At 40.9% G+C, this 25,517-nt stretch overlaps 2 protein-coding genes across 8 annotated transcripts in view; one reads left to right on the top strand and one right to left on the bottom strand.

Annotated features, from left to right (window-relative positions):
• The first annotated feature begins 1,109 nt into the window (after positions 1–1,109).
• GPX3 (glutathione peroxidase 3) lies at positions 1,110–12,304 on the top strand. Its single transcript, XM_003759299.4, has 5 exons — positions 1,110–1,294; positions 7,771–7,924; positions 8,763–8,880; positions 9,534–9,633; positions 11,214–12,304. The coding sequence occupies exons 1-5, from the start codon at positions 1,205–1,207 to the stop codon at positions 11,436–11,438; spliced, it is 687 nt and encodes a 228-aa protein (XP_003759347.3). The 5' UTR covers positions 1,110–1,204; the 3' UTR covers positions 11,439–12,304.
• Positions 12,305–12,496: 192 nt separating this feature from the next.
• The window catches only part of TNIP1 (TNFAIP3 interacting protein 1), a 66,721-nt gene continuing 53,700 nt past the window's right edge, over positions 12,497–25,517 (bottom strand). For 6 of the 7 annotated variants that reach the window (XM_031953548.1, XM_031953549.1, XM_031953543.1 and 3 more), the window contains 6 exons: positions 18,068–18,199; positions 17,635–17,760; positions 16,193–16,258; positions 15,622–15,813; positions 14,147–14,234; positions 12,497–13,982 (listed from right to left, as the gene is read on the bottom strand). In XM_031953548.1, coding sequence (XP_031809408.1) covers positions 13,951–13,982; positions 14,147–14,234; positions 15,622–15,813; positions 16,193–16,258; positions 17,635–17,760; positions 18,068–18,199 — 636 coding nt within the window. In that variant the 3' untranslated portion in view covers positions 12,497–13,950. The remainder of the gene's footprint in view (positions 13,983–14,146; positions 14,235–15,621; positions 15,814–16,192; positions 16,259–17,634; positions 17,761–18,067; positions 18,200–25,517) is intronic. The other variant, XM_031953544.1, reaches the window with a different exon arrangement.

Below are 25,517 nucleotides of genomic sequence, written 5' to 3' on the forward strand. Positions count from 1 at the left end.
TGTATTCATTTTATATATATATTTGTTTTTGCTTATATATATATTTTTTTACTTCTCCCACAGAAGCTCCTTAAAGCCAGGGGCAGTTTCATTTTTGTCTTTTCTTTTAACAGTTAGAAACATAGATTAACAAATATTGGTGGATTGATTAGCTGATAAATCTCTTCCAGTTCAAACATTGCTGGTAGCTAAGAGGCAGGTGATGTATTTGATTCTGACTCCAAAATTCTTTGCTATTTTTTACTCTGAACTCTTTTACTGCTTCTCAATTCAACAGGTTATGAGCAAGAAGGAAAGCTTTGTAGGTACAGGGAAGATGGTGGCTATAGTCCAAGACAGTGATGTTCCCAGCGTTTTGGGAAAAGGAAAGCATGCCCATTTGACTGGAGTGTGCCCACTGTGTGGGTGACAATGAAATAGTCCTGGAAAACTGACATGGCGCCAAGTTTTAGAAAGCTTAGAATGCCAGGCAGACTTTGGTGGGCAATGGGGAGCCAGCGAAGTTATAGGTTCTATGTTCTGGGCCCCTTCCTAATCCTTTATTCGGTATTTTAGGTAACAAAGCAAGCTTTCGGAGTTAAGAGAGCAGATTTAGCTTGTCAGACCAGAGAGACCTTTAGGGATTACTAAATATAACCTCAAATTTTCGGAGAGTAGATAAACTGAGGTTCAGGACTTAAGTCGCCTTCTTTTTGGATAGTTCTCTCCCGTGACTGGCACAGGATCAGATCCATATTTTGGATTTTAAAGGGTGAAGGGAGGAGGTGTCAAAATCCCCGTACGGGGTTAGTCCTAAAGCCTCCTTTTATCGAAGGGGAGACTGAGGTGAGACAACGCCCGGCGAGCAGTTATTTGAGATTTCAGTTCCCCAGTGCCAAGGTGCGGGAGCAGAGGGCTGCGCGCTGAGGCGTCCAGAACCCAGTGACCGGGACTGGCGCAGCCCTGGGGATTTCCCAACAAATTTCCTCTCTCACTCCTTGCCCGGGGCTGGAGGCGGGGGATTATGATAGCGATCTCCGGACACCCCTTGTTTGTCTTCGATTGGTTGGGAAGACGTGGTGCAGACTCTGATTGGTCCCCTCTTGCAGGTCGGGAAGCTGGGGGTGAGTCTCATAAAGCAGGCGAGCCCTCAAACTCGCAGTGCCCCTGGGAGGCGGTGGTCGCGACCCTTGCCAGTCCGGGAGCTGCCCCTTCAGTCGTCGCCATGGCGGGGGGAGCTCTCCAGGTCTCCTGGCTTCTCCCGCTCGTGCTGTCCGCCTTCGTCCAGCCCACTCGGGGCCAGGAGAAAATGAAGGTAAGGCGGATCCTGACAGCTCCGAGGAGGCTGGAGAGGCTCAGGAAAGAACCGCCCCGCTGGGTGTCCTCCCTTGCCTGCCCTGTGGGGCTCCGTCTTCCTGGAGTTCCCTGATATCTGGAGGCTGACGGGAGGGAAGGGTCCCTTCCTTCCCCTCTTTTCTCTTTACCTCCCTGGGAAGTCTCTTCCATCCCTGTGCGCAAGCACAGGGTCCGTTTCTAAGTTACCTTAAAAGGAACGGTAATGAAGTTCTTTCCCTCCACCTCCCGCTTTCTTTCCCGCTGCCTATTTCTCCCTTATTCCTACCGGAGAGACCCTCGGGACCCCCTGGACAACCACAGAGCGACACTTTCGGGGATGGGAAGAACGTGGAATCTTGCGGTCCGCTCGTGATTGGGGACTTGAGGATACTGGTCCCCATAACGCTAAAGCGGGATTCTTAACCTTTTTAGTGTCTGTCCGGTAAAGCCTTAGAATCCCCTACTCAGAGAAATGGTCTTAAGGCATAAAATAAGATACGGGATTAATAGGAAGCCAATTATTTAAAGTTAGAAAAATGTTTTTAAAATTAAGTTCATAGACCTCACGTCCATTGTCCTAATTAGACTGTGTGACTTTAAGGAGCCTGGCAACCAGAGGAGGTATTCTAGGATATTCAAGACCGCTCCTGAGAATAGGAAGAGGATTACTTCATCTCACTGATAAACATAAGGAGAAGGCCAATTCGAGACAAAAATAGGACTTAGGGGAGTGCATTTATGATGGTCTGGAAAGAACTTGGACCGATTGCCAAACAATTCTAGTCCTGTCTGGAGGAAAGGGTACAGAGCTGCCTGGACCTTGGAGATCATCTGATCATCCCCCTCATTTACAGAGGAAAGCAGAAGTCTAGAAAGGTTATAACTGAACTCTCTCTGCCTTCATTCTCTGACATTTTATGTCCCATGTTCTCCTGTCTTTCCTAGTTGTGGATTCTAAGTCGCCAGGCAGTACAACCCCAAGTCTGGTTCTAGAGGAACAAGGTCCCCTTTCTCTGCAAGCCTACATCTGAGACTTGAGCAAACATAGCTAGCTAATAAGAAGCCTCTATGGAGAATGCTGTGAGGCCAGTGGAAGAGGACCTGAGCCAGAGCTTTATGTTTATCCTCCTTCCTACAGAAAGCAATCTTTCCAGGCCCCAGCCTTCTTACAAGGTTTATTGCCTTTGGAAGCAATGAAGTGTTCTGGGTTGAGCTTCAGTAAGGGTAGGGGTTTGGTGTGAAGAGAAAGCTGAACGTTATTGCCTTTGGAGATAGGGGTTGACAGGCAGGGGGTTAATTCACTTGGGAATGAGGTTGATCATGGCTAGGTTTATGATTGGTTAGAAACATGAGATTGGGGCTGAAGCTGGTGGGGCCAGATTTGGGGCTTGGCCTGTGGACAATCATGAGTGACAATCTTTGGTCTGTCCACACCATGGCTCACCAGGAACATGCTAAGGGATTAGAGAATCTTTTCACAAAGCAGGAAAGGGAAGCCCTGGTCAAGCTTGAGACCTGGGTTCTATACTAAATCTGGAGAGTATCTTGATTTCATGTAGACATAATCCATGACTAAAGTGGAGCTGTAATGCTTCTCGATCAATTCACCAGCTCCTTTTTCCTTTAGTCCCTAGAAATCCCCTAGTCTCCATCCACCTTTGCTCACTGGACTTAGTACAGAAATTGGATGGCTGTGGATATGAGGTCCCGTTCTCAGGTCATCAGATAGTTAAGCACATCTTCCCAAGAGTCAGAGAAGAACAAAGCAAAATTACAGGAGGGAAGGGCGTGAAGATTAGATTTTTCAGAGGATGAAAACACATTTGTGTTAGCACCATGGAGCCAGTGGTGTCTGTGTATGAAGTCTGGGCTAACTAAGCACTTTGGAGGAAACCCAGAAACAATAAAAACATGACCCCTGTTTCACAGGGAAGATGGGACCTAACAACATTAAACCCAGAAATTCAGCTCAACTATATGGAATTCTATTCTGAGGCTACAGGGACTGAGATCCATGGTGGAATGTGATTATATGAGCAAAATTTCTTGGAGGAGATAGAATACAAACTGTCTTGTTGGAAAAGACCTTAAGTCTAATTCTCTTTATTTGGAAGAGTGACTATTAATTATTTTTTTTCAATTAACAAGCATTACTTTTGTTTCTCTCCCAACTGGGAGAGAAAAACTTGCAACAAATGTTTCTTGTCATACATTCTCAATTAAATGGAGGGGAAACTGAGGCCCAAAGAATTTATTCCCTCAAGCTCACATAGTAATAGAGTCAATACTTGAGTCCGGTTCTTCTGATTCCTTCCTCATTTAACACTCTTCTCTGTACCAGTAGATTGGATATAACAGGCCAAAAAGATTGGGGAACTGGCTACCTGAGTTGGTGAAACCTATTTTACTTTCCTCAAGTTCTCCCAAAAGTTAGGGGAGACTTCCTAGATGATGTATTTAAATCCAGAGAGATGCTGTATTTAAAATGCAGTACAGGACATATATATTGGGAATTGGCCAATGTGGAAATCTGCTTTGCTTGACTACGTATATTTGCTATGAGGGTTTTCTTTTTCTTTACTCTTCAACTAAAAATGGAAAGGAGATATGATAAATATACACAAAATAATAAGTTAATAAAGGTTACAGCCCAGGCCATTGACTAATTCCTCATCTCCTGGACACCATGACCTGAGTTCAACTCTGGCAATTCTGTTGACATATATCTGACTCCACCTTGGCCACCTTCCATAGTGGTCATATTTAAAATATTATGATCATTCCAAATTGTGCTATCTTCATAAGATTGCATTCTGAAATTCCCCTCTCTGATAACAATCTCCTATCTTTCCAACTTGCCTCTGCACTCCCCCAAAACATATTTCTCATCTTAATCATCTCCTCCTATCAACACACACACACACACACACACACACACACATCTTTTTTTTCCTCCCTCACTCCCTCTCTCCCCCAGCCCTTGCTCTGGTCTTTTTATTCCCTTAACCCTGTAACGACCAGATCAACTAGGCACAGTGTTCCAGCCTTCTTTGCCCTGCCTACATCCCCCAGTCTCCCACCACCTCACTTCTTCTGCTACTCATGCCCTACCAGTTCATTCTGAGTCTTTGTCACCATCCACTTTCTTTGCTTAGTTCAATTACTGCTAAACAATTTGCTCCTGGACATTGGTGGAAGAAGTCATGCAAGTGAGCCAAATGGATCCACCATAAACTCCTGTTATTTCCTATCTGTTACATGACAACCCTTTTACTTTTCTATTAGCTCATATTCTCCAACTGCTGTTCCCAATGTTCTTGCCAAGCCCTTAACATTCCACCACCCTAGTCCCTAAGCAGATGATAGTACCTTCTCCTTGCCTGAGAACTCTCTTGGCTCTCATGCTTCCTGCCTTTAAACTCTGCTGAATCTTCATCTATTCAGCCTTCCCTGGTCCAATCCCTGAGGAATAGGTGTGTCTCTTCTTTTTGCCAAGGCTGACGCCTTTCTACTTGTGTCCTCAATTCTCTCCCACCTCCAACAGGAGCTTGCCCCATTTCTTCAACCTTTTCCTAGCTACTAGATATTCTGCTTCCAGAAATATGCCCAGATCCACTCTCATTCCCCATCCTCATCCCCTCCTCCAAATCATGATTGTTTCAACCCCTCAATCATCCAACCCTGCTTTCCAATCTCAATATCCTCATCACCTACTCACTCATCAACTATTAAAAATTCTTATTGCTTACTACCCTAAAATTCTTTTTTCCAACTGCTTAATTCAATAGCTTTTTCCCAATTTTCCCTAGTTCTCTGTTTCTGCAGCCACTAAAATTATTGATCACTCCTCTCCTCCCTTGACTCTTGTAAAACTACCTAAGATTAGTGCTCTTATCTTATGCTACTCCTTTGCTATCTCCTCCCCTTAATCATGGATGTCTTCAAAGGACTTGTCCTGGGCCATATTCCCTCTTTTCTCCACACTCTGCCCCTTGGTGGTCAAATGAATTCAATGATCATTTTTAAGATTACTCCCAAATTTATATATCCAACAAGGATCCCTTTATCTTGCATTGCCAATTGTCTGTTCCACTTTACCTACCATCTCCATCTTTGTGAGATCAGTGGTTTCTCAAACGATCATCAAACATATCCAAAAAAAGAACTCTAGATCTGCCTTAAACCACTTCCCTGCCTCTGGTGAGCAGACTCCTCTCCAGAAAGCCAGGTTCCACATTTCAAGATAATATTCCTCTCTTTTCAAATGTCAAAATACCTACACAATCCCTCTTGCATTCATCTTCTCTCCACTTAATAACCATCACCTTGTTTCAAAACTCTTCTATACTATTTCTCTTCTACACTATTCTAGTTTCTTAATCGTTCTCATTGCCTCCAGTTTCTTTTTTTTTCCCAATACATTCTTCACAGAACTGCCAAAATAATTTTCCTAAAACACCAGAAAGGAACATGTTACTATGAAAAAGTCACTAGATTTGGGATCTGGATTCAAAGTCAGAGAGCCATTTTACTGCATGAACTTTGGACATGCCATTATTTCCCTAGCCTTAGCTCTTCATTTATAAAATTAAGGGATTGGAATAAATGATCTCAAAGGCTCTCCAACAACTCTAGAGCTACATTACTCCTCCTTCCCCAGTGCAGAAACTTTTGGTGACTCCCCATTGCCTATACAAAAAAATACAAAAACTTTATCCTACTGTTTAAAGCTTCATGTAATTTGGGTCCATCTTACCTTTCCAACCTTATTTCATGTTTCTTCCCTATGTATTTCATAGCTCAGCCCAACAGAATTACTACTTCTCCCCTGAGATCAGCATTCTAGCTCCTCTTTATTCATATAAGCTATTATTTCCTGTGCTTGGCATCTACTTCTACCTCATTTCTGCCTTTCAGAGTCATTCCTATTTTTGAGATTCAATTTTCCTCCATAAGGTCTTGCCCAGTAGCCACTCCCTATCCACCAGGTGTTGGTGTTCCTCCTGTTTAAATTACCTCATACTCACCTTTCTGATGCCATCTTATATCCTTCCAGGAAAATGGAGAGCCACCTATTTAATTTTTGACTTTTGTTTTTTTAGCACAGTGCCTGGCACATAAGTGCTGAATTAACATTTATTGAATTTAATGGAGTCCTAGTCACAAGACTTATCCTAGATCCCAGTTATCCTCACAGGCAGAGATGGCTGTATGCAGTCCATCTCAACTGCAGGAAAAGCTCCAGATTCTAAAGGCTTCTTTGAATGAGATAGTGAAAGTCTAATGTGTCTATGGAGTTGTTTCCATATCAATTGAAAAAGATTCAGCACTTTCTTAGTCTGGTGACAGTAGACAGTTTAATCCTGATCCCTTAAGCAATAGAATGGAATTTGGAGAGATAGGAGAAATCTTAGAAATCAGTCAGTCCTAATTCTATTGGATTTTTATCATTCAAATTAGCTTCCATCTCTCATTTGATCAATTCTGACAATAGTCCTGGGAGGAAAAACCTGTATTTTCCTTGGAATCATAACAAGTAAAGGCAAAAGCAATTTGAGCAAAATCCAACCTAAACTAGAATTCCATCAAACCCAACACTTGCTACTTACTATTAATTCTCAGGCAAGTCATTTATTCTCTCAAAGCCAGTTTATTCATCTTTAAAGTAAAGGGATTGAACTAAGTTATCTGTTCCCTTCAAACCCCGATATTCTTTCCCCTGACCATTCTAAGTAAGCACCTTCTCAATATATCCATGCTCAAAAATAATGTCCTTCAGAACCCCAAATACAGTTTAATCTGAAAGTTGAAGAAAGTTGCCCCTGCTTGATCCATCACCCTTATGTGTGTGTGTGGTTATAGCACTAGCACTATAAAAAACCCTGTTGGCTCTGTTTGTTAAGCCCCAGCCAACTTGCACAAGAACTCTTAGTTGAGGGTATGCAGGAAACATTTCAATATGGCCAAGAAGAGGCTAAGGGGCAGCTGGAACATGAGCTGAAACTGTTGGCCCAAGGAACATACACTGCCTCAGGGGGAAATCAACCAAGAAAAAACGGTTAGCCGCAGCTCCTGCGACCTTCCGGAGCGGTGTCCCTGTGGTACCCGTCTCAGGAAGCTGCAGGTTGGTGGGAGCCAGGAGGTAACCAGAGCTAGAGAAGGCCAGGGAGAACTGATCCCTCAGATAAAGAGTCAGTTTTTTATATTTCATCTTCTCTCCCCATTGTCACCTTTTGGAAACCCCACCCTGTTTCTCAGGTGACTAAGGGGAAGGAAGGGGGCATCAGTACCTGGGCCAGGAGAATCTAGGCCAAATGGAACTCCCTGGAGGCTGGGCATGGGCTGGGTATCAAGAAAAGGATAGAAAAAATGGAGCTCAGTGAAATTTCCTTATTTGTTACCAGAATCAAGCTATTATTAAAAACCCCTATCTCCATCATTTTCCTTGTGTTTCAGACGGACTGCTACCAAGGGATTACGGGTAACATCTATGATTATGGTGCCCTCACCATTGATACTGATGAATACATCCCATTCAAGCAATATGCAGGCAAATATGTCCTCTTCGTAAACGTTGCCACCTACTGAGGCCTGACGGTCCAGTACCTTGGTAAGCCTTATGGCAGTTTCACCAGTGGGACCTCTTGCAGTCATGGATTTCTAGAGGGATGTGGGATGGTGGTGGGAGGACTCTATTATGCTATATCCCAGTTCTACTTTCAGGGAGAACAGTGTTTATGACTGAGAGTAAGGAGTCTCAGAAGATTGCAGGAGACTCTCAGAAAAAGCCCAGTCTGATAGGAACTCTTCTTCTCTTTGGAGAATCAAATGAATAACTAAAACGGGGCATTAAAACATAGTGTCAGATCTGGAAGCTACCTTAAGGGACAAACTGTTAAAAATTATGGAAGTCTAGTGCAACTACCTTGTTTTACAGATGACTAGGACACAGGACTGGCAATTGTAGTCATATAGGTATAGGTAGATAGTACCCGTCAGAATCCCGTTCCACTTCCTTACTTCCACAGGCTCCGTGGCTTCTTCCATTTTTACCATTTACACAGTGTGTGCAGCTTCTCTGACACACACACACACTCTCACACATGATCATTTCAAAGGCCCAGAAGAAATGGCTCAACCAAAGGGTGGTTTTCAAACCTGGGGCTCGCCCTTTTCCCCACTCCTACTCCTAGCAGAAGCTCAGACGAGCGAAACTCCAAAGCATTCTGCTGTTCTGACACTTTCAGATGTTCCAACTCCCATGATCCTGTGTTCCTTGAGAGACCTTAGGATAGAGATCATCCTCCCCACATGATGTCAATGAAACTGTGGTTCAGACCTAAAGCAGTTTTACCAAGTTACCCAGCAAGTTGGCAGAAGAACCAGGGTTAGAAAATAGGTGTTCTGCCTATTAAGGGGACCTTTCTCTCCACTTTCCTTTGGGTCAGAATTGAATGCACTACAGGAGGATTTGAAGTCGCAGAACCTTGTTATCCTGGGATTCCCATGCAACCAATTTGGAAAACAAGAACCAGGACAAAATTCAGAAGTCCTCCCTGCCCTCAAGTGAGTTGGGTCTAAGGGACGGGGACACAGGGGAGGTTTTCCTCAGTTTATGGGGGTCCCTGGGATGAGCATCCCTGAAAACATGTCAACAAATTCAGCAGTGCTCAGGGCCCTCCCTTATCATAGGAAGCCAGGATGGGTGAGGGAGGACAGCAGCATGATGAGCACTGACTAGAGATCCTGCAGAAGACAGGATGGAGAATTATAGATGAAGGAAAGGTGGCTGCTCAGCACCTCTGGGTATAGCTGAAAGAGCCCCAGCCTTGAAGGTAGCAGATCTATGTTCACATTCTGGTTTCATTAAATATGTGAGCTCAGGTAAATTTTTCTATGTACCTGGTCTGTTTCTTTTGTAATATTAGGAATGCTTTTCAACTCTTAAGTGTACATTCTGTTACATTCCATCTGAACTATTAAGTCCAAGTCTCTATGAATTTAGACTCAAGAGCCTTCTGAGTGAGATCTAACCATTATATGGGTTAAAATAACGACACCTTGGGGAGCTACTCCAAAGAAAGCTTTCCAGCTCATTTGCAAGCCTGGACTGCTGTCTTGCCTTCCTTGGCCTGCCCTCCCTATTTCCTCATCCCTCCTTGGCTATTTTTGCTTGTTTGTGCTCCAAGGCCATTTGGCCACATTCTTGTTCCCTATAGGCATGTACGCCCAGGTGGGGGCTTCGTGCCCAATTTCCAGCTATTTGAGAAAGGGGATGTGAATGGAGAGAAAGAACAGAAAGTTTATACCTTCCTGAAGGTGAGTGAGTTGAACAGTTTCTTAATCTCTCTGGTAGGAAGACTCATTTGGGGGTTGAGGCAGATTTCCCTTCTTTCCCTAGCAGTGGTCATGGGGCAAATGCTTTTGGGAGGGTGGGATAATGAAATGAAAGGACAGCTGTGTTCATGGGAAGGTTAGAGAGAGGCAGACCAACCTTATCCCAGGCTCAATAGGGTGGGTGACCCTTTTAAACTGAGTAGTCCCTAGTCCACACTCAGGACAGCTGCATATAAGTGAGACCATTATCACGCCTGGAGTCAGAAATGAGAAAGAAGATATCTTACCTCGGCATTATCTGACCTTCTGATTGGAGGGGGGAGACTTGGGGTAGAGAGAGAAACATTCTAAAACTGAGTCCTAGATTCCCGAGGAAGAAATGAGACTGTTATGACAGTCTGAAACGATTAATGCCATGGTGACCCAGAATGTGTGGAGGCTGCCCTGGAGAGGGAGGAGCCATGAAGCTTACAGTTCAGGAGCACTCTGAAACATCCCCACATACCACACACACATCACACACATATACCCCACCAAATACACATACACACTCTGCACATGTCACATACATACATACTACATACCACACCCACACATATACATGCCCACATCACACTCACAACCACACACATACACACACACACCCCACGCTTCTTTCTCATCCCTTCCCTGTCTCTAAGGGCAAGCTGTCTATTGGCACAATTTCCAGATGAGGCCCCATATCAGAGGAGAGTTAGTGAGTTGGTCTAAGCACCCAGGACCAGTTCAGGGTGTGGAGGACTCTCTATGCTGGCCAACTCTAATTCTCCTGCACCACATCATGCAGAGGATGGGGCCAAGAGATGTGGTTTCATTGATATAACAACTGGGAAAGGAGATTCTCTTCACCAACATAGAGTTACATATTCTCTGGCACAATCTCAATAATGTTGGTTGTCTAGAGCATGGAGAGTTAAGGGCCCTGCCCAGGATCACACAGACTTTCTGTCAGAGGCAGGGCTCGAAAACAAATCATTCTGACTCCAAAGACAATTCTCTACCATTACTCCACACTACCTCTCATTCATACTTATATTACTTACCTTACAGAACTGTTTTGAGAAAGTGCTTCACAAACCATGAAGACTCCTTTTTTACCAGCCTGAAATGAGCAATGACATTATTTCCACCATAATAGAGGGAAAGTTCCTGTATTATCTGTTGCTTTTGGAAAACCCTGAAGATCTTTTTAATATCAGTGCTGGGAAGGACTTTAGAGACAATCTGAGTTATTACTTTACAGATAGGGAAAAAGAGGCCCAGTTTAAGCGATTCCAAAGGTTCTTCCCAGTTTTGAATGTTATAAACTGGAGGGTTACCAAAGAGCCATATGTTAACAGGATAGTAACACAGGCAACATTAATTTGCCCAGTGTTATTGTGTAGGGCAAGACCTTAGTATTTTACCCGGCATTTCAGCTATTAAACAGGCTTTTGGGGAGAATGTAGAAGAGAGGAATAGGGAAGTATCCAATGCTAAAAAATGTAATACTCATAATTTGTGTGCTTCCATGTATCCTGCAGAATTCATGCCCACCTCCCTCTGAAGTCATAGGCCAACCCAGCCGCCTCTTCTGGGAACCCATGAAGGTCCATGACATCCGCTGGAATTTTGAGAAGTTCCTGGTGGGGCCAGATGGTGTCCCCATCATGCGCTGGTACCACCGGGCCCCAGTCAGCCTGGTCAAGTCAGACATCATAGACTATCTGCAGAAACATGGCAGCCTCAACAGTACTGCTGAAGAATAGCAGAAGTGACTGCTGTCCTCAGGGAGTAGAAAAGGGACACTGTTCAGGGAAGGGATTACCCCAGCCCCCAGCTGACTAGCTTGTCTGCCTGCGACCCTGCTCCACAAGATGCTGCTCTTCAGAGAATGTGTGTGGGTGCATGGGCAGGCATCAGAATGCCTAGCACACAGGTGTACTTTCAGGGGTTGTGTACCTAGGTATACATGAGATCAGGGACAGGTGCAGACACCCACCTCAATACTCTAGGTCCTTGCTCTATTGAATACTCAACTCACTGTTCCAATATTAATGTTTTCCCATCCTAACTTAAAGAAAATAAGCTTTTAAGTCAGGTTACTGAACCTGAGAACCCTGGTTCTGGAGTTTCCCATGACTCCCCAAGGAGACCATTTGCCTTAGCTCATCTGAAATAAAAGACCTTGGAAACTCAGTGACCCAATGAAAATAAATCAGGCCCGCCCAACCTCCCTCCCTCCCTCCCTCCCTCAGTCCAATACAAATGAGTAAGGTCTCTCTCTTCTGTGAACAGCCCTTTTCAATCCCCTTTGCCCCATCCTATAGAGTTACCCCTGGTAAGATGTCAAAAGGGCTCTACCAAGGTAAAATACTAGTGTGAAAGAAGAGGGAGAGTGTCCTACACATAGGGGATGGCATCTCTATGATGATGGGATCCAAAGTCTCTGAAGGGCGGATCCCATCAGAGCCTGCAAAAGGGGTCATGATCCTTAGTGCATTCAGCTCATGGCACCTAAGCAGGGATGCCATCCTGCTACAGGGGGATATTCACCCACTCCTCTCACTCTAGACCCCTCACCCCAACATTAGAGTCATACCCACTGGTGATAAATAAAAACCTTTCTGTAGCACTTGAAATTTCCATGTTTCTTCCATGTCAGAGGGATTGGGGGAGAATGAATTAGAAGTTACCAGCTTTGTATTATGCTGGATCCATCAAAAAACAAAAGTGTCTCATGAGTATAAGCACCTCATTTTAGAGAAAACTGAGAACCCCAAAGGAGGCTTAAGATTTTGTTAAGTCACACAACAGAGCTAGAAAATTCATTCAACAACTCTTTATTGAGGACCTACTATATACAAAGTCCTGGGAAAGAAAAAAATAGATATGACAAACAACAGTCCCTGACCTCAAAAGGGAGAGATCAGGAGGAGACCAGGAGGTCTGAAGGGATCACATAACTAGCCTTCAGCCCCAAACAAATAGTACGTCATGACTCTTGAGTGATGAAAATCATAACTGAACTTAACTACCCCAGGGGAGAGAACAAGGGCTTTTCATTTTCAAATATGTTGACTTCCAGACTCTGAGATCCTTAAGTGCTTCATTAGCTTAGGTCTGGAGTATTCAGCTGGAAAAGTGGGACATTCCTAGAGAAGGAAAAGCTGTCAAGAGTTTGTGGCTATGGTAGGGGAAAGGACTCAAACAATAGGCAGTGGGAACTTGGCTTGCTCCATAAAGCCCCTGGTTGGTTCTTCCCAAATGTGAAGCAAAGAATGGGAAAGCTCATCCCCAGCTCATTCTTGGAAGAGAAGGAGAAATGGAAGTTGGGACCAGGGAGAAAGGGCTAAGTGACAAAAGTAGCCAGGCTAGGGAATGTTTTAGAAAGGTAAAGGGAAAAGAGCACATTCTCTAGCCTTCCATGAAGAAAAAAGGATATGATGAAAGACTGGATAAAAACTTCATCTTTTTTTTTTTGTCTCAGAATTGTCCCAACACTAGCCTGGCCACCCAATCACACTCCTGTCCATGCCCCCACGATGCTCCCCTTTGATCTGTTCTTCCCACACACCCAAGTCCATCTCAAATTTTGGGAATTATTGAGGGGAAAACCATGGTAACCACAAGCAAAGAACCCAAACACACTTGCCACACCACTAAGGCAATGAGACATTGCAAAGTATCTAGTCAGCATGGCTAGAGGGAAAAGACCAGGGGTTGGGAAAGAAGTTAAGGCTCAAAAACAGGGCAACTCTTAACTAGAAACATTACCATCTTGTTCTTTTCTCCTAGAACAAAACAGCATTCTCTATTGCCTGTTCCAGAAGGGATACTGGAAATGACTTTTAGAGTCCTAGAACAAAAATCTGTATCTTAAACTAATACATATTACACTGGCCCAAGAGATGATGTGTCCATTTAGGAAGAAGGGAAAAATACAATCAATAGCTCCTGACAGTATTACCTGAAGGATTCTGACCAACTGTGGAGTGTCAGTGTCATGGAGCTCCACTCTCCTTTTCTCTAAAATCTAGACCCTAGCTCCTCATCCCACCTTCCCTACTTCTAGATGGGAAACAAAAGCCTTCTACAGGCACTTCCACTGGAAAACAAAGAGCTCCAACAAACAGAAAATCCAGTGGTCTGCGAAGGGTCCAGGTTGGGGACGAGGTGAAGAGAAAGAATAGACACAAGGCCCAATCCTCCCCACCACGCTCCTACTGCCCCATTAATTTTGTTTCAATAGCAGCTCTGGTCATGGGGTTAGATTGGCCTTTAGTTCTTTGGTAATCCGTGATCAGTCGGTTCTGAAAGATGAAGGCAGCCAGGTTACACAGGAATGCTCACAATGGGTCCCCTTATCTCTTCCTAAATACCATCATCTACACTGCCAGAAATCCTGGCCTTTCAAGACAAAGAAGGCCCCCTTATTCCTCCAAATACAAGATTGATTCAGACAGAGAATTCTTACCAGGCTCTGAAGGCTGGATCGGGGCAGCATTAACCTGGGAGCTTTGGTTCCTCATCACACCACAGGGGGGCCGCCAAGCATATTCTGGCTGAAATATTATTCATGCTTATCATTTAAACACTAACCAACCCACCAACATTCTAAGAATATATACATTGAAAGCCTATTAAACTTGCCCAGCATTGTCCCAGGTTCTGTGGGAAATACAAAAGAAGTGTGACTCATGGCCTCTAACCTTAAAGAACTCATAATCAGGCTATACTGATAAGACACATACATGAAACAATGGAAATAATAAGGGAATGGAGAGATGAGAGATAAAACCATCAAAGCTTTTATTGAAGAGATGAATCTTGAGCTAGACACTGACAGACAAATGGGATTTGGAGAAGTAAAAGGGAAGGAGAAGGGCATTCTAAGTAAGAGGAGCAAGCCACAGAGATGGGGCTAAGCCCTGCATTATTAAGTTTAAAAGAAGCCAAGGCTGTAATGAAGGATGTTTCTCTTAAAAAAAAAATGAGTAGTAAGATCATGGGTAAAGTATGATTGTAGAAAGGCTTAAAGCCAGGCAGCATTTGAATTTGATGAAGTAGAGAACAGGAAATCATTACTAATTTGGACAATCCTTTGAAAGTCACAAAATGTTTTTACTATCATACTTCTTCGAGCTAGGCAATTGCAAAGACTATTATTTGAAAGACCATGAAACAAGATTCAGAGAAGCTAAGTGATTCGCCTAAGATCACAGAGTCAACAGACTTCACTACCTGGACTCAAATTCTAGATTTCCTGATGTCAAGTCCAATGTTCTTTCTGCTATTAACACGCTGCCTTTAAGGTACACATAGAACAAAAGTTTAAGGATCCTCAACTGGTCAGATACAGGTTGGGTTAGAGGTAAAGAGTCCAGGAAAGGATGAGAGACAATATTAGAGGTCGTTTATGTAAACCAAATTTGAGGACAAAAAGAGAACAGACAGGAAAACATTTAGATACAAGAAATCAACAAGACATGGCAACTTAAGAGAAAATGACAGAGGAAAAAGATTCAAAATATGCTAATATTTCTAGACAGAAATGGTGATTTGGGGGGACTTAGCTAAATTAAACTCTGCTATTTTCTCATGCTTTCTGCTTTCTCAGTTTTTCTTTAATGAATCCCAAGATTCTCAAATGACATGAGGGCTAGAATGGCTAGAATTTCCTTATCACAGCCTAGAATCAGGTCTCTCCTCCTAATTGGGATTCAGTGCTGGTGCCAATATTTATGGCAATGAGAAAATTCATACTTTCACTGCACTGACCCTGCTATAGAATTCACAAGATTAGAGAGCTGGAAACATCTTTGGATGTCTAGTTCCCCTAGACTGGGTCTAAGCAGACTTAATCTGCAGATGTAAACTAAGAGAAAAGGCACATAGAGGAGGGAAAATTTTGAGGATAGAACTAGATTAATATCAAGGGAAATAACTTACCATATGGAAGAGGCGGGAGTTGGGAATTGGAGGTGAATGTTCTGGGGCCATTGGTGGTGGTGGGTATCGGATTTCTAACCAGTCCTCAAAATCGTGGTGATGCAGGAATGGTGGCACTGGTTGGTAGGCATAGGGATAGCCCCCACAGATATGCTCTTGGAGAGGGTCCATGTGGTATCTTTCTCCTGAGGCCTACAAAGGACAAAGCACAAGTTCAGCTTTCTGATAACACGTCACCTCATTTTACCCAGTAGTTCCCCAAGCATTTAGAATCACAAAAATCTTATGGAACATTTTTATTGATATTATAAATTCACAAAGTTAGAAGGGAATCGTAATGACTTTGCTCAAGCTCACAGTCAGTGGCAGAAAGGGGTTGACACATGACTTTTATGATTCCAAGGTCAGCATTCCGTCAGTGTAGCATGTTGCATATATTGACAAAGAAAAGGATTTGCAACCAAACCCATAAAATACAAAAACAGAAAAATCCTGGTGGGTGTAAGAGCCTAAATTTTCATCTGAAAACTAGCCTTGGGCCTCTGCCAACTTCCACCACAGGGTTCCATACCTTCATCTTTCGCTTTTGTTGCCTAAGGGCTTCCCTTGTTTTCTCTTCTTCCTTGAAAGCCTTTATCTAAAAGAAATACAGACAAGCCATTTAGAAAACAAAGACACCAGTTTAATCAAATTGCCCAGTCAGGAAAGCACACCCAATGAAGCAGATGAAAAATATTCTCTGCCATCTGATGTATTTCTATACAAGGGTCTTTACTTAAGACCCGAGAAAGCTAGGTCTACAGGCCTTAGGACAGATATAGCCTGGGTGTTTTTCAGGCCTGGAGAATAGGAGAATAAATTCTAAACATCTTAGGAAGGGAAGAGATCATAAAACAGTGCCTAGAATGTTCAGATACTCACACCATTAGAACAGAAAGGGACCTCAGTGAATCCAGAATCTCTGAGCTATAGATATTTTAATAGTCTATTCTTCCCTACTTTTACAGAAAAGGAGAAGGGTCTTGCTCAAGTTCACATAACAACCAACAACAGAACCAATTTTAGAACCTGGGTCTCCTGATTCTCGTATCAGACTTTCCCCCATTAAACCAAGTGTACCTCTTCATACCTCATTTCTGCTTCCATTTCAAGCTTCCAAAGCCTGAGATATTCCCAGCGATGAAAATTATAGTGCAGGGTAAAGAATACTAGATGAAACCAGAGTCAAGGAATTCTAATTTCCTTTAACCACAAGATAATTCATGATAATGAATAAATCTTATTGTCTTTGGTCTGTTTCCCCCTTTGTTAGAGATTATCTTTTCAAATAAAGGCCTTCCAATCAGACCATTCCAAGTCAACACACAGGATTGTAGGTATTGATTACACCAACCACACATGTTTGTGCTGAAACCTAGAATGTTTCTGCCCCAACAACTTATCGTTGAACTCATCAGTGGTAACAACAGATTTCTGATTTTTTTCTCTATCTCAAAACCACTGCCCAGTATATGTGATAGGCAACATCTTATTAATCTATCAGTATTGATTCAATCCCATAATGAAAAAAATATCCTTCTGCTTCAAAAACAAAGTTTTAAAAGGAAGACTGTGTAGTTAATTTAACCACAGCCTCTTCCCCCTGCCAGACACAGGACCCAACCATCGGTCCCCAAACTGCCACTGTTCTCATCAGGAACCAGTAATATATATATATTTTTTCATTCAGACCTGAGATTTCATTACCAAAGGGAGCTCCTTTAAGGAAACTTCCTTTTCTCCTACTAATACAGACCAACAATTGTTTTGCATCTTAGCCTGGAGCTGATTTACTAAATATTTACTTAACAGAGGATAATTAGGCCCTTGCCTCTAAAGAACCTAGGTCTTCCTCCCTCAGAAAACTCCTCTCTAGTATTTCTTCTCAACAAAGGACAGCATTCTTCCCTGGGCCCTGCCTTCCACCACCCCATCCTTCTCCTTCTATTTCACCATAAGGTTTCCCACTCTCACTTGGGCATTATACAGGGTAACCTGAGCCTGAAGCTTCTCCAACTGCTTCTTCAACTCTTCCTTCTCCTCATTCATTCGTTCCCGATCACTCCGTTCTCTTTGAAAGTCTTCTTCAAAGATCTTTACCTATTTAGGCATAGGAGGAAGAAGTCCAAGCATGAGTGAGGGATCAGGCCTTTCAAAGACTTTAAAGTGCTAGGCCATAGTATCTGTAGATATCTACAATTTCACATATGATAGACAAAAAGAATCAAGGAAGAGTGAAAGAAGAGGTCTAGGTCTAGAATACAGAATGTTATCATTATGCCAAAAAGCCCATGATACATTTGGCAAATTGTGCTAACATTCATTCTGACACCAGGGGGTGTCACACTGCAAACCATAGTCCCACTTCTCCCTTTCCCAGGACTTCCCTTCCCATTACTCTCCTCACCTGTTGCTTCAATAATTCATTCTGGGTAAGTAGCTCTTGTTTCCGCAGGAATCCTCCTGGTCCCTCAGGATTTCCAAAAGTATTGGGTGTAGGGGATGGAGAAGCCTGAATGTTTAAGGCTTCCTCCAGGGCCTTAGGATCAAAAAAGAGTCATGTCATAACAGTTTGCAGAAGCATCTTATGGCCAGATCCTATCAGGGACCACCAGTCAGATAATCTTTGAACTATTATCTATAAAGAGGATAAAGGTCCAAGTAACTCCTTGGTTGTAAGCAACTCTCTGTTCTGACAAGCTGCAAGGACCATATGGTGAAAGTCTGGGACCAATTAGTGTAAGGATATACAGAAGACAGGGATATATGTACCAAAACTTTTCCACAATCTAATGTGCTTTCTGGGAAAAAGCAATTAGAAAAGGGGGGAAAGGCAAGAAAGAGGAAGGTGTTTAATAACAATTTCTTGTATTTCTGCAGCCTTTTTTTTTTTTTTTTTTTTTGGCTTCATCATAAGTATTATGGATTTTGCTCTAACCCTTCATTTTAACTGTAGGTATATCTTCTTGTTTCAAGTTTGCTATCTATAAATAACATATTGCTGAATTGTACTTTTTATGCCATGTAGCCATCCTTTTTTATTTTACGAGTAAACTCATTCAATTCACGATTATGACTGTTAATTATGCATTTCTCTCCGGTCTATTCTTTTATGCTTTTCCTTCTTGGTTCCCCATATCATCTTTAAAAATATGTTTTGTTCAAAACCAATCCCTCCTTTAATTTTTCTTCTCTTCTGCCTTCTTTTCCTTTCTTTCCTTTCTCTTCTGTTACTGTGTTAAGTAACATGCATTTCTGAACCCAACTGTATTTGTGTATTCATCCCTCCTTTGAGTAATTCAGATAAAAATGAAGGTCAATTGCTACCTACTCCCCCCATACCTTCTTTATTCTTTGTACAGACTTAAACTTATAAACCCAAAGTGATTATAGCTTTTTATTTACAAAACATATGCATGGATAATTTTTCAACACTGACCCTTGCAAAACCTTCTGTTCCAAAATTTCCTCTCCTTCCCCCTACCACCTTCCTTAGATGGCAGGTATTCCAATACATATTAAAATATATGTTAAATCCAATATAAATATATATATAGCCATATAGTTATCTTGCTGCACAAGAAAAATTGGATCTAGAAAGAAAAAAAAAAACCTGAGAAGGAAAACAAAAATGCAAGCAAACAATAACAAAGTAGAAATGCTATGTTGTAGTCCATACTCAGTTCCCACAGTCTTTTCCCTAGGTGTAGATGGCTCTCTTCATTACTGAATGACTAGAACTGCTCTGAATCATCTCACTGTTGAAGAGAGCCACGTTAACCAGAATTGATCATCATATAGTATTGTTGTTCAGGCAAGTCTCTCCAGGCCTTTCTGAAATCATCCTGTTGGTCATTTCTTACAGAACAATAATATTCCATAGCATTCATATACCGAAACTTATTCAGCCATTCTCCAATTGATGGGCATCCACTCAGTTTCCAGTTTCTGGCCACTACAAAGAGGGCTGCCACAAACATTCTTGCACAAACAGGTCCCTTTCTCTTCTTTAAAATTTCTTTGAGATACAGGTCCAGTAGTAGCACTGCTAGATCAAAGGGTATGCACAGTTTGATAACTTTTTGAGTATAGTTCCAAATTGCTCTCCAAGAATGGCTGGATTCATTCACAATTCCACTAACAATGTATCAGTATCCTAGTTTTCCCACATCTCCTCCGACATTGGTCATTATCGTTTCCTATCATCTTAGCTGATCTGACAGGTGAGTAGTGGTATCTCAGAGTTGTTTTAATTTGCATTTCTCTGATCAACAATGATTTGGAGCACCTTTTCATATGACTAAAAATAGTTCCAATTTCTTCAACTGAAAATTGTCCATATCCTTCGACCATTTATTAATGGGATAATGGCTTGATTTCTTATAAATTTGAGTCAATTCTATATATATTTTAGAAATGAGGTCTTTATCAGAAACTTTGAATATAAAAATGTTTTCCCAGTTTTCCTTCTAATCTTGTCCACATTAGTTTTGTTTGTACAAAAACTTTTTAACTTAATATAATCAAAATTATCTATTTTGTGATCAATAATGATCGTTTGTTCTTCTTTGATCACAAATTCCTTCCTCTTCCACAGGTCTGAAGGGTAAACTATTCTATGTTCTTTTAATTTATTTATAATTTCATTCTTTGTGCCTAGATCATGAACCTATTTTTGACTTTTTCTTGGTGTACAGTGTTAAGTGTGGGTCAATGCCTAGTTTCTGCCATACTAGTTTCCAATTTTCTCAGCAGTTTTTGTCAAATAGTGAATTCTTATCCTAAAAGCTGGGGTCTTTGGGTTTGTCAAACACTAGACTGCTATAGTTATTGACTACTTTGTCCTGTGAACCTAACCTATTCCACTGATCAACTAGTATATTCTTTAGCCAATTCCAAATGGTTTTGGTGACCGCTGCTTTATAATATAGTTTTACATCTAGTACAGCTAAGTTGCCTTCATTTGTTTTTTGTTTTTTTTTTCATTAGTTCCCCTGAAATTCTTGACCTTTTTTTTTGTTCTTCCAGATAAATTTTGTTGTTATTTTTTCTAGATAAGTAAAATAGTTTCTTGGGAGTTTGGTATAGCACCAAATAAATAGATTAGTTTAGGAAGTATTGTCATCTTTATTATATTTGCTCAACCTAGCCAAGAGCATTTGATATTTTCCCAATTGTTTAGATCTGACTTTATTTGTGTGGAAAGTGTTTTGTAGTTTTGCTCATCTAGTTCCTGACTTTCCCTTGGCAGATAGATTCCCAAATATTTTATACTATCAACAGTTATTTTGAATGGAATTTCTCTTTGTATCTCTTGCTGTTAAATTCTGTTAGTTATGTAAAAAAATGCTGAGGATTTATGTGGATTTATTTTGTGTCCTGCAACTTTGCTAAAGTTGTGGATTATTTCTAATAGCTTTTTATTTGATTATAATAATTTTCCTCATCCTTTTTCTCCCTTTCCCCTGGCCAGTAATTTCCTCTTATCTCTTTCCATTCTTCTAAGATCATCAGAGCATAAAAGAACTACTTCCATACTTCCTTCTATGATCCTTTATGAAAGTGTTCTGAAAGAATGTATGTATTATCTCTATATATTAGAATGTAAAAAAGTTTATTCTTGTTTAGTCCTTTATGACTGCTTTCTCATTTACCTTTTTAAGTTTCTATTGACTCCTATGTTTGTATTTAAAAATTTCTACTCAGCTCTGGTCGTGTCATCAGGAATGTTTTGAAGTCTTCTATTTCTTTAAAGAACCATTTTCCCCCTGTAGTATTATACTCAGTTTTGCTGCGTAAATTATTCTTGGCTGTAATTCTTTATTTTTTGCATTCTGGATTAGATTCCAAGTACTCTATTCCTTTTATTATGGTGATTTCTAAGCTGTGTGTGATTTTGACTGTGTTTTCTAGATGCTTAAATTCTGTCTGAATGTATGTAGTATCTTTTATTTGACCTGGAAATTCTCAATTTTAGTCATAATATTTCTGGACATTTTCATATGGGGGTTTCTTTCAGCAGGTGAAAGATTATATTTTGCCTTCTGGTTTTAAGAGAAATGGGTAATTTTCTTTCATGTTTCTTAAACTATGGTAGATGGGTTTGTTTTTTGGTAATAGTTTTCAAATAATCCAATGATTCCTAAATTATCCCCCTTTTTTCCAGGCCAGTTGTTTTTGCACGTATATTTTATTTTTCTTGAAGTTTTTCACTTTGTTTTAATATTTCAGTTCCCTTCCAATCTGACCACTCCTCATTATCCTTTGATGGATCTTTATTCAGGTCATACCTGCCAATCATAGGTGTCATTTGAGGCTATCTTAGAACTCTTTTCTATACTATTTCACTTGGTGATCTTGTCAGCTCCCATAGATTTGTTATCTATGCTAATGGTTCTTAAATTTTCTTATCCTGTCCTAACCATCTCTCCTCACCATGCACCAAATGTTCATTTCCAACAGTGTACTTGATGTTGCTTAAACAAATGTCTAAAATTGAACTCATTATCTTTCCCTCAAAACCTCCCCCTTTCCCCAATTTCCTTATTCTACCAAGGGCATTACCATTTTCCCAGTCATACAAGGCTTACCACTTAAAGTGTCATCCTCATCTCCTCACTGGTCCACCCCCCACATCTAATCTGTTTCCACGTCCAATGATTTTTCCTTCCTAACATCTCTCTCCTCTGAGACATTGCTACTCTCTGGTATGTGTCTTCATCTGCAATGTCTGCTAGGAGATTCACTGACCACAAATCTCTCCTGACTCTAGTCCATGTTCTACTCAATTGTCAAAGTGACCTTCCTAAAAAAGTGGTCTGACTGTGTCATTTCATTACTAAATAGACCCAATAGCTCTCTATCACCTACAGGATTGAATATAAACTCTTATTTGACATTCAATTTCTCCCCCCCCCACCCCACTTCTCCAACTTTCTATGCTTCTTATATCACTTACCCCACCACATACTCGTATGACCAGTGATAAAGGAATCCTTGTTGCTTCTTAAAAAAAAGATGCTCCCCCATTCAACTCTGGGTATTTTCTTGGGCTATCTCCCTCCTCATCCTTTCTGCCTAAAGTGTTTTCTATCTTCATCTCTGCCTCTTGGCTTCCCTGACTTATTTCAAGTCTAAGTTAAAAACCCAACTTTATAAGAAGTTTTCCTAATCCCCCTTTAATTTCTGTTGATAATTTCAAGTTTATCCTGAATACAGCTTGTTTGTATATAATTAATTTCATGTTATCTTGTCCATTAGATTGTGAGTTCTTTGAGAGCAATGACAATTTTTTATATTTCTTTGTATCCCCAGCGCACACAGTACCTCGCACAAAAAAAGTTGCTTAATAAATGTTTATTTATTGACCAACAATAGAATCATTGGTTTCCATTTAATGTATTCTGATTTTTCTGGGATTTTGTAGTGTGGACATCTGTTGTTCATATTGTACACCTGTTATGCCAAGCTATTAATTACTGTTCCAATTCTTTCTTCCCTAGCTTTTCTCATTGTTTCCTCTAGTATTTTCATTTGATTTTTAAAATATTTTTGTACTTCTTTTAAAAACTCTTGATTCAGTTTTTCACTTCCAGGAGCCAAGATGGCAAACTAAGCAGTAAATCACTGTAATTCTCCCATGTTCATCTCCGGAAAACCATAAAACAATACCCAAAAATAGGTCCTGGACTAGCAGAACCAGCAAGAAGACAGGATGAAACAATCTTTTAGCCCAGGAAACTTGGAAGATCTGCAGGAGGGGTCCATCTTACTTGAGTAAAAAGGAGCCCAGAACAGGAAGTTTCCAAGCAAATTCCAGGACAATACCAGGAATGCCAGATACCTTATCATGGCTTGGGGAGTCAGTAGACTCTAGCTCCAGAAACCACATGCATCCTCCAGCAGCCAGACCAACATGTGCTTCAACACAGCCCTGGGCAAACAGGTTGACAAAAACCCTACAGGTGCCTAAAGGAACAGGTAGCCACAGCATGAGTCCCCTCATGCTTCAGCATAGCCCCAGGGAAATGCAGAAACACTCCACTGGGCCTGAAAACCTACCAGACACCACCACCAGAAACCCAATCAATATCAGGTAAGCTGTTTACCTGACTCTGTTTACACAGAGATCTCTGTGACAGAGATCAATACACAAACTGAAATGAGGACAACAATATTAAAACACTTATGGGCAAAACCCCAAAGAAAAATGGGAAGTGATCTCCCAAAAAGAACTCATGGAAGATCTCAAAAAGGAACTTAAAAATCTTTTTTAAAAAAAAAAAAAAAGAAAGACTAGGGAAAGAAATAAGAAATGGGAAAATGCAAGATAATAATAAAAAAAAAGTCAATAGCTTAGAAAACTGCTAGAACTGCCCAAATAGAAAAGGAGATACAAAAATCTGCTGAAGAAAATAATTCCTTAAAGAGTACAATTGGCCAAATGGAAAAGAAACTATAAAAGATAATTGAGGAAAACAATATCTTAAAAGTCAGAACTGGGCAAGTGGAAGCTAATGATTCTATAAAATATCAAGACAAATTCAAAAAAATGAAAATGAAGAAAAAAATATAAGATACTTTATAGGAAAAACAATTGGCTTAAGAAACAGACCCAGGAGACATAATATCACAATCATTGAACTATCAAAGCCATAAGGACCTAGACAGCATCTTTTGAGAAATTGCCATGGAAAGCTGCCCTGATATCTTAGAACCAGAGGGCAAAATAGACACTAAAAGAATCCACCTTATCACTTTATTCACCAGGTAAAAGATCTTAAAATAAAAACTTTAAAGAACATCATAGCCAAATTTCAGAACTATCAGTTCAAGGGAAACATAGTACAAGTGGCCAGTAAGAAACAATTCAAATAAGGGGAGTCACAATCAGGTTTACACAGGAGTTGGGGGCTGCAACTTTAAAGGACTGAAGGTCATAGAACATAATTTTCCAGAAGGTAAAAGAACTAGGATTACAACCAAGAATCACTTACCTGGCAAAATTAAACATAATACATCAAGGAAAAAAAAGTCATTCGATGAAATGGAAGGATGTCAAGCTTTCATAAAGAGATGATCAAAACTAAAAATAAAATCTGACCTCCAATATTAAGACCCAAGAGAAGCATAAATAGGTAAAAAGGGAAAAGAAAACATAGGGGATTCAACAGGCTAAACTGTTTGCATCCCGGCATGGGAAGATGACACTTGTATTTTTTAAAAAAGTATCAGTTTTTAAAAATATCAGTAATAGTGCAACTAGAAGGAATATTACATAGAGGGTAGAGGTGAAAAGTGAATTTGAGGGAATAACATAAAAGAATTAAGGAATGAGAAAGAGAAATACATTGGATGCAGAAGGAAAGAAAAGGTAAAATGGTGTAAGTTCTTTCACATGAAAAAGAGCAAAAGATCTATTCACAATGTAGGGGATGATAGAAGAAGGGTAAGCAATAAGCATCACCTGAACCTTATTCTTAACAGTATTGGCTCAAAGAGAGAATAACATGCATAATCAGTTGAACACAGAAATTTATCTTACCTGACAGGAAAGTAGGATATTAAGAAATGGGGAAGAGATGTAGGGAAAACCAAAAGGAGGGCAGACCAAAAGAGGTGACAGACAGAAGCAAAACAATGGTGAGGAAAGGAAGGATGAAAGGAGAGAGAACGAATATAATGGAGGGAAATACACAGTTTGTAATCATAACCATGAATGTGAATGGCATAAATTCTCCCATAAAACAGAAGCAGATAGCAAAGTGGATCAAAACCCAGAATCCTATACTATGTTGTTTATAAGAAATAGACTTGAAGCAGAGATGCACATACACACACAGAGTAAAGATAAGGCC

This window comes from Sarcophilus harrisii, chromosome 2, assembly GCF_902635505.1.
Source record: "Sarcophilus harrisii chromosome 2, mSarHar1.11, whole genome shotgun sequence".
In the NCBI taxonomy this organism is placed as follows: domain Eukaryota; kingdom Metazoa; phylum Chordata; class Mammalia; order Dasyuromorphia; family Dasyuridae; genus Sarcophilus; species Sarcophilus harrisii.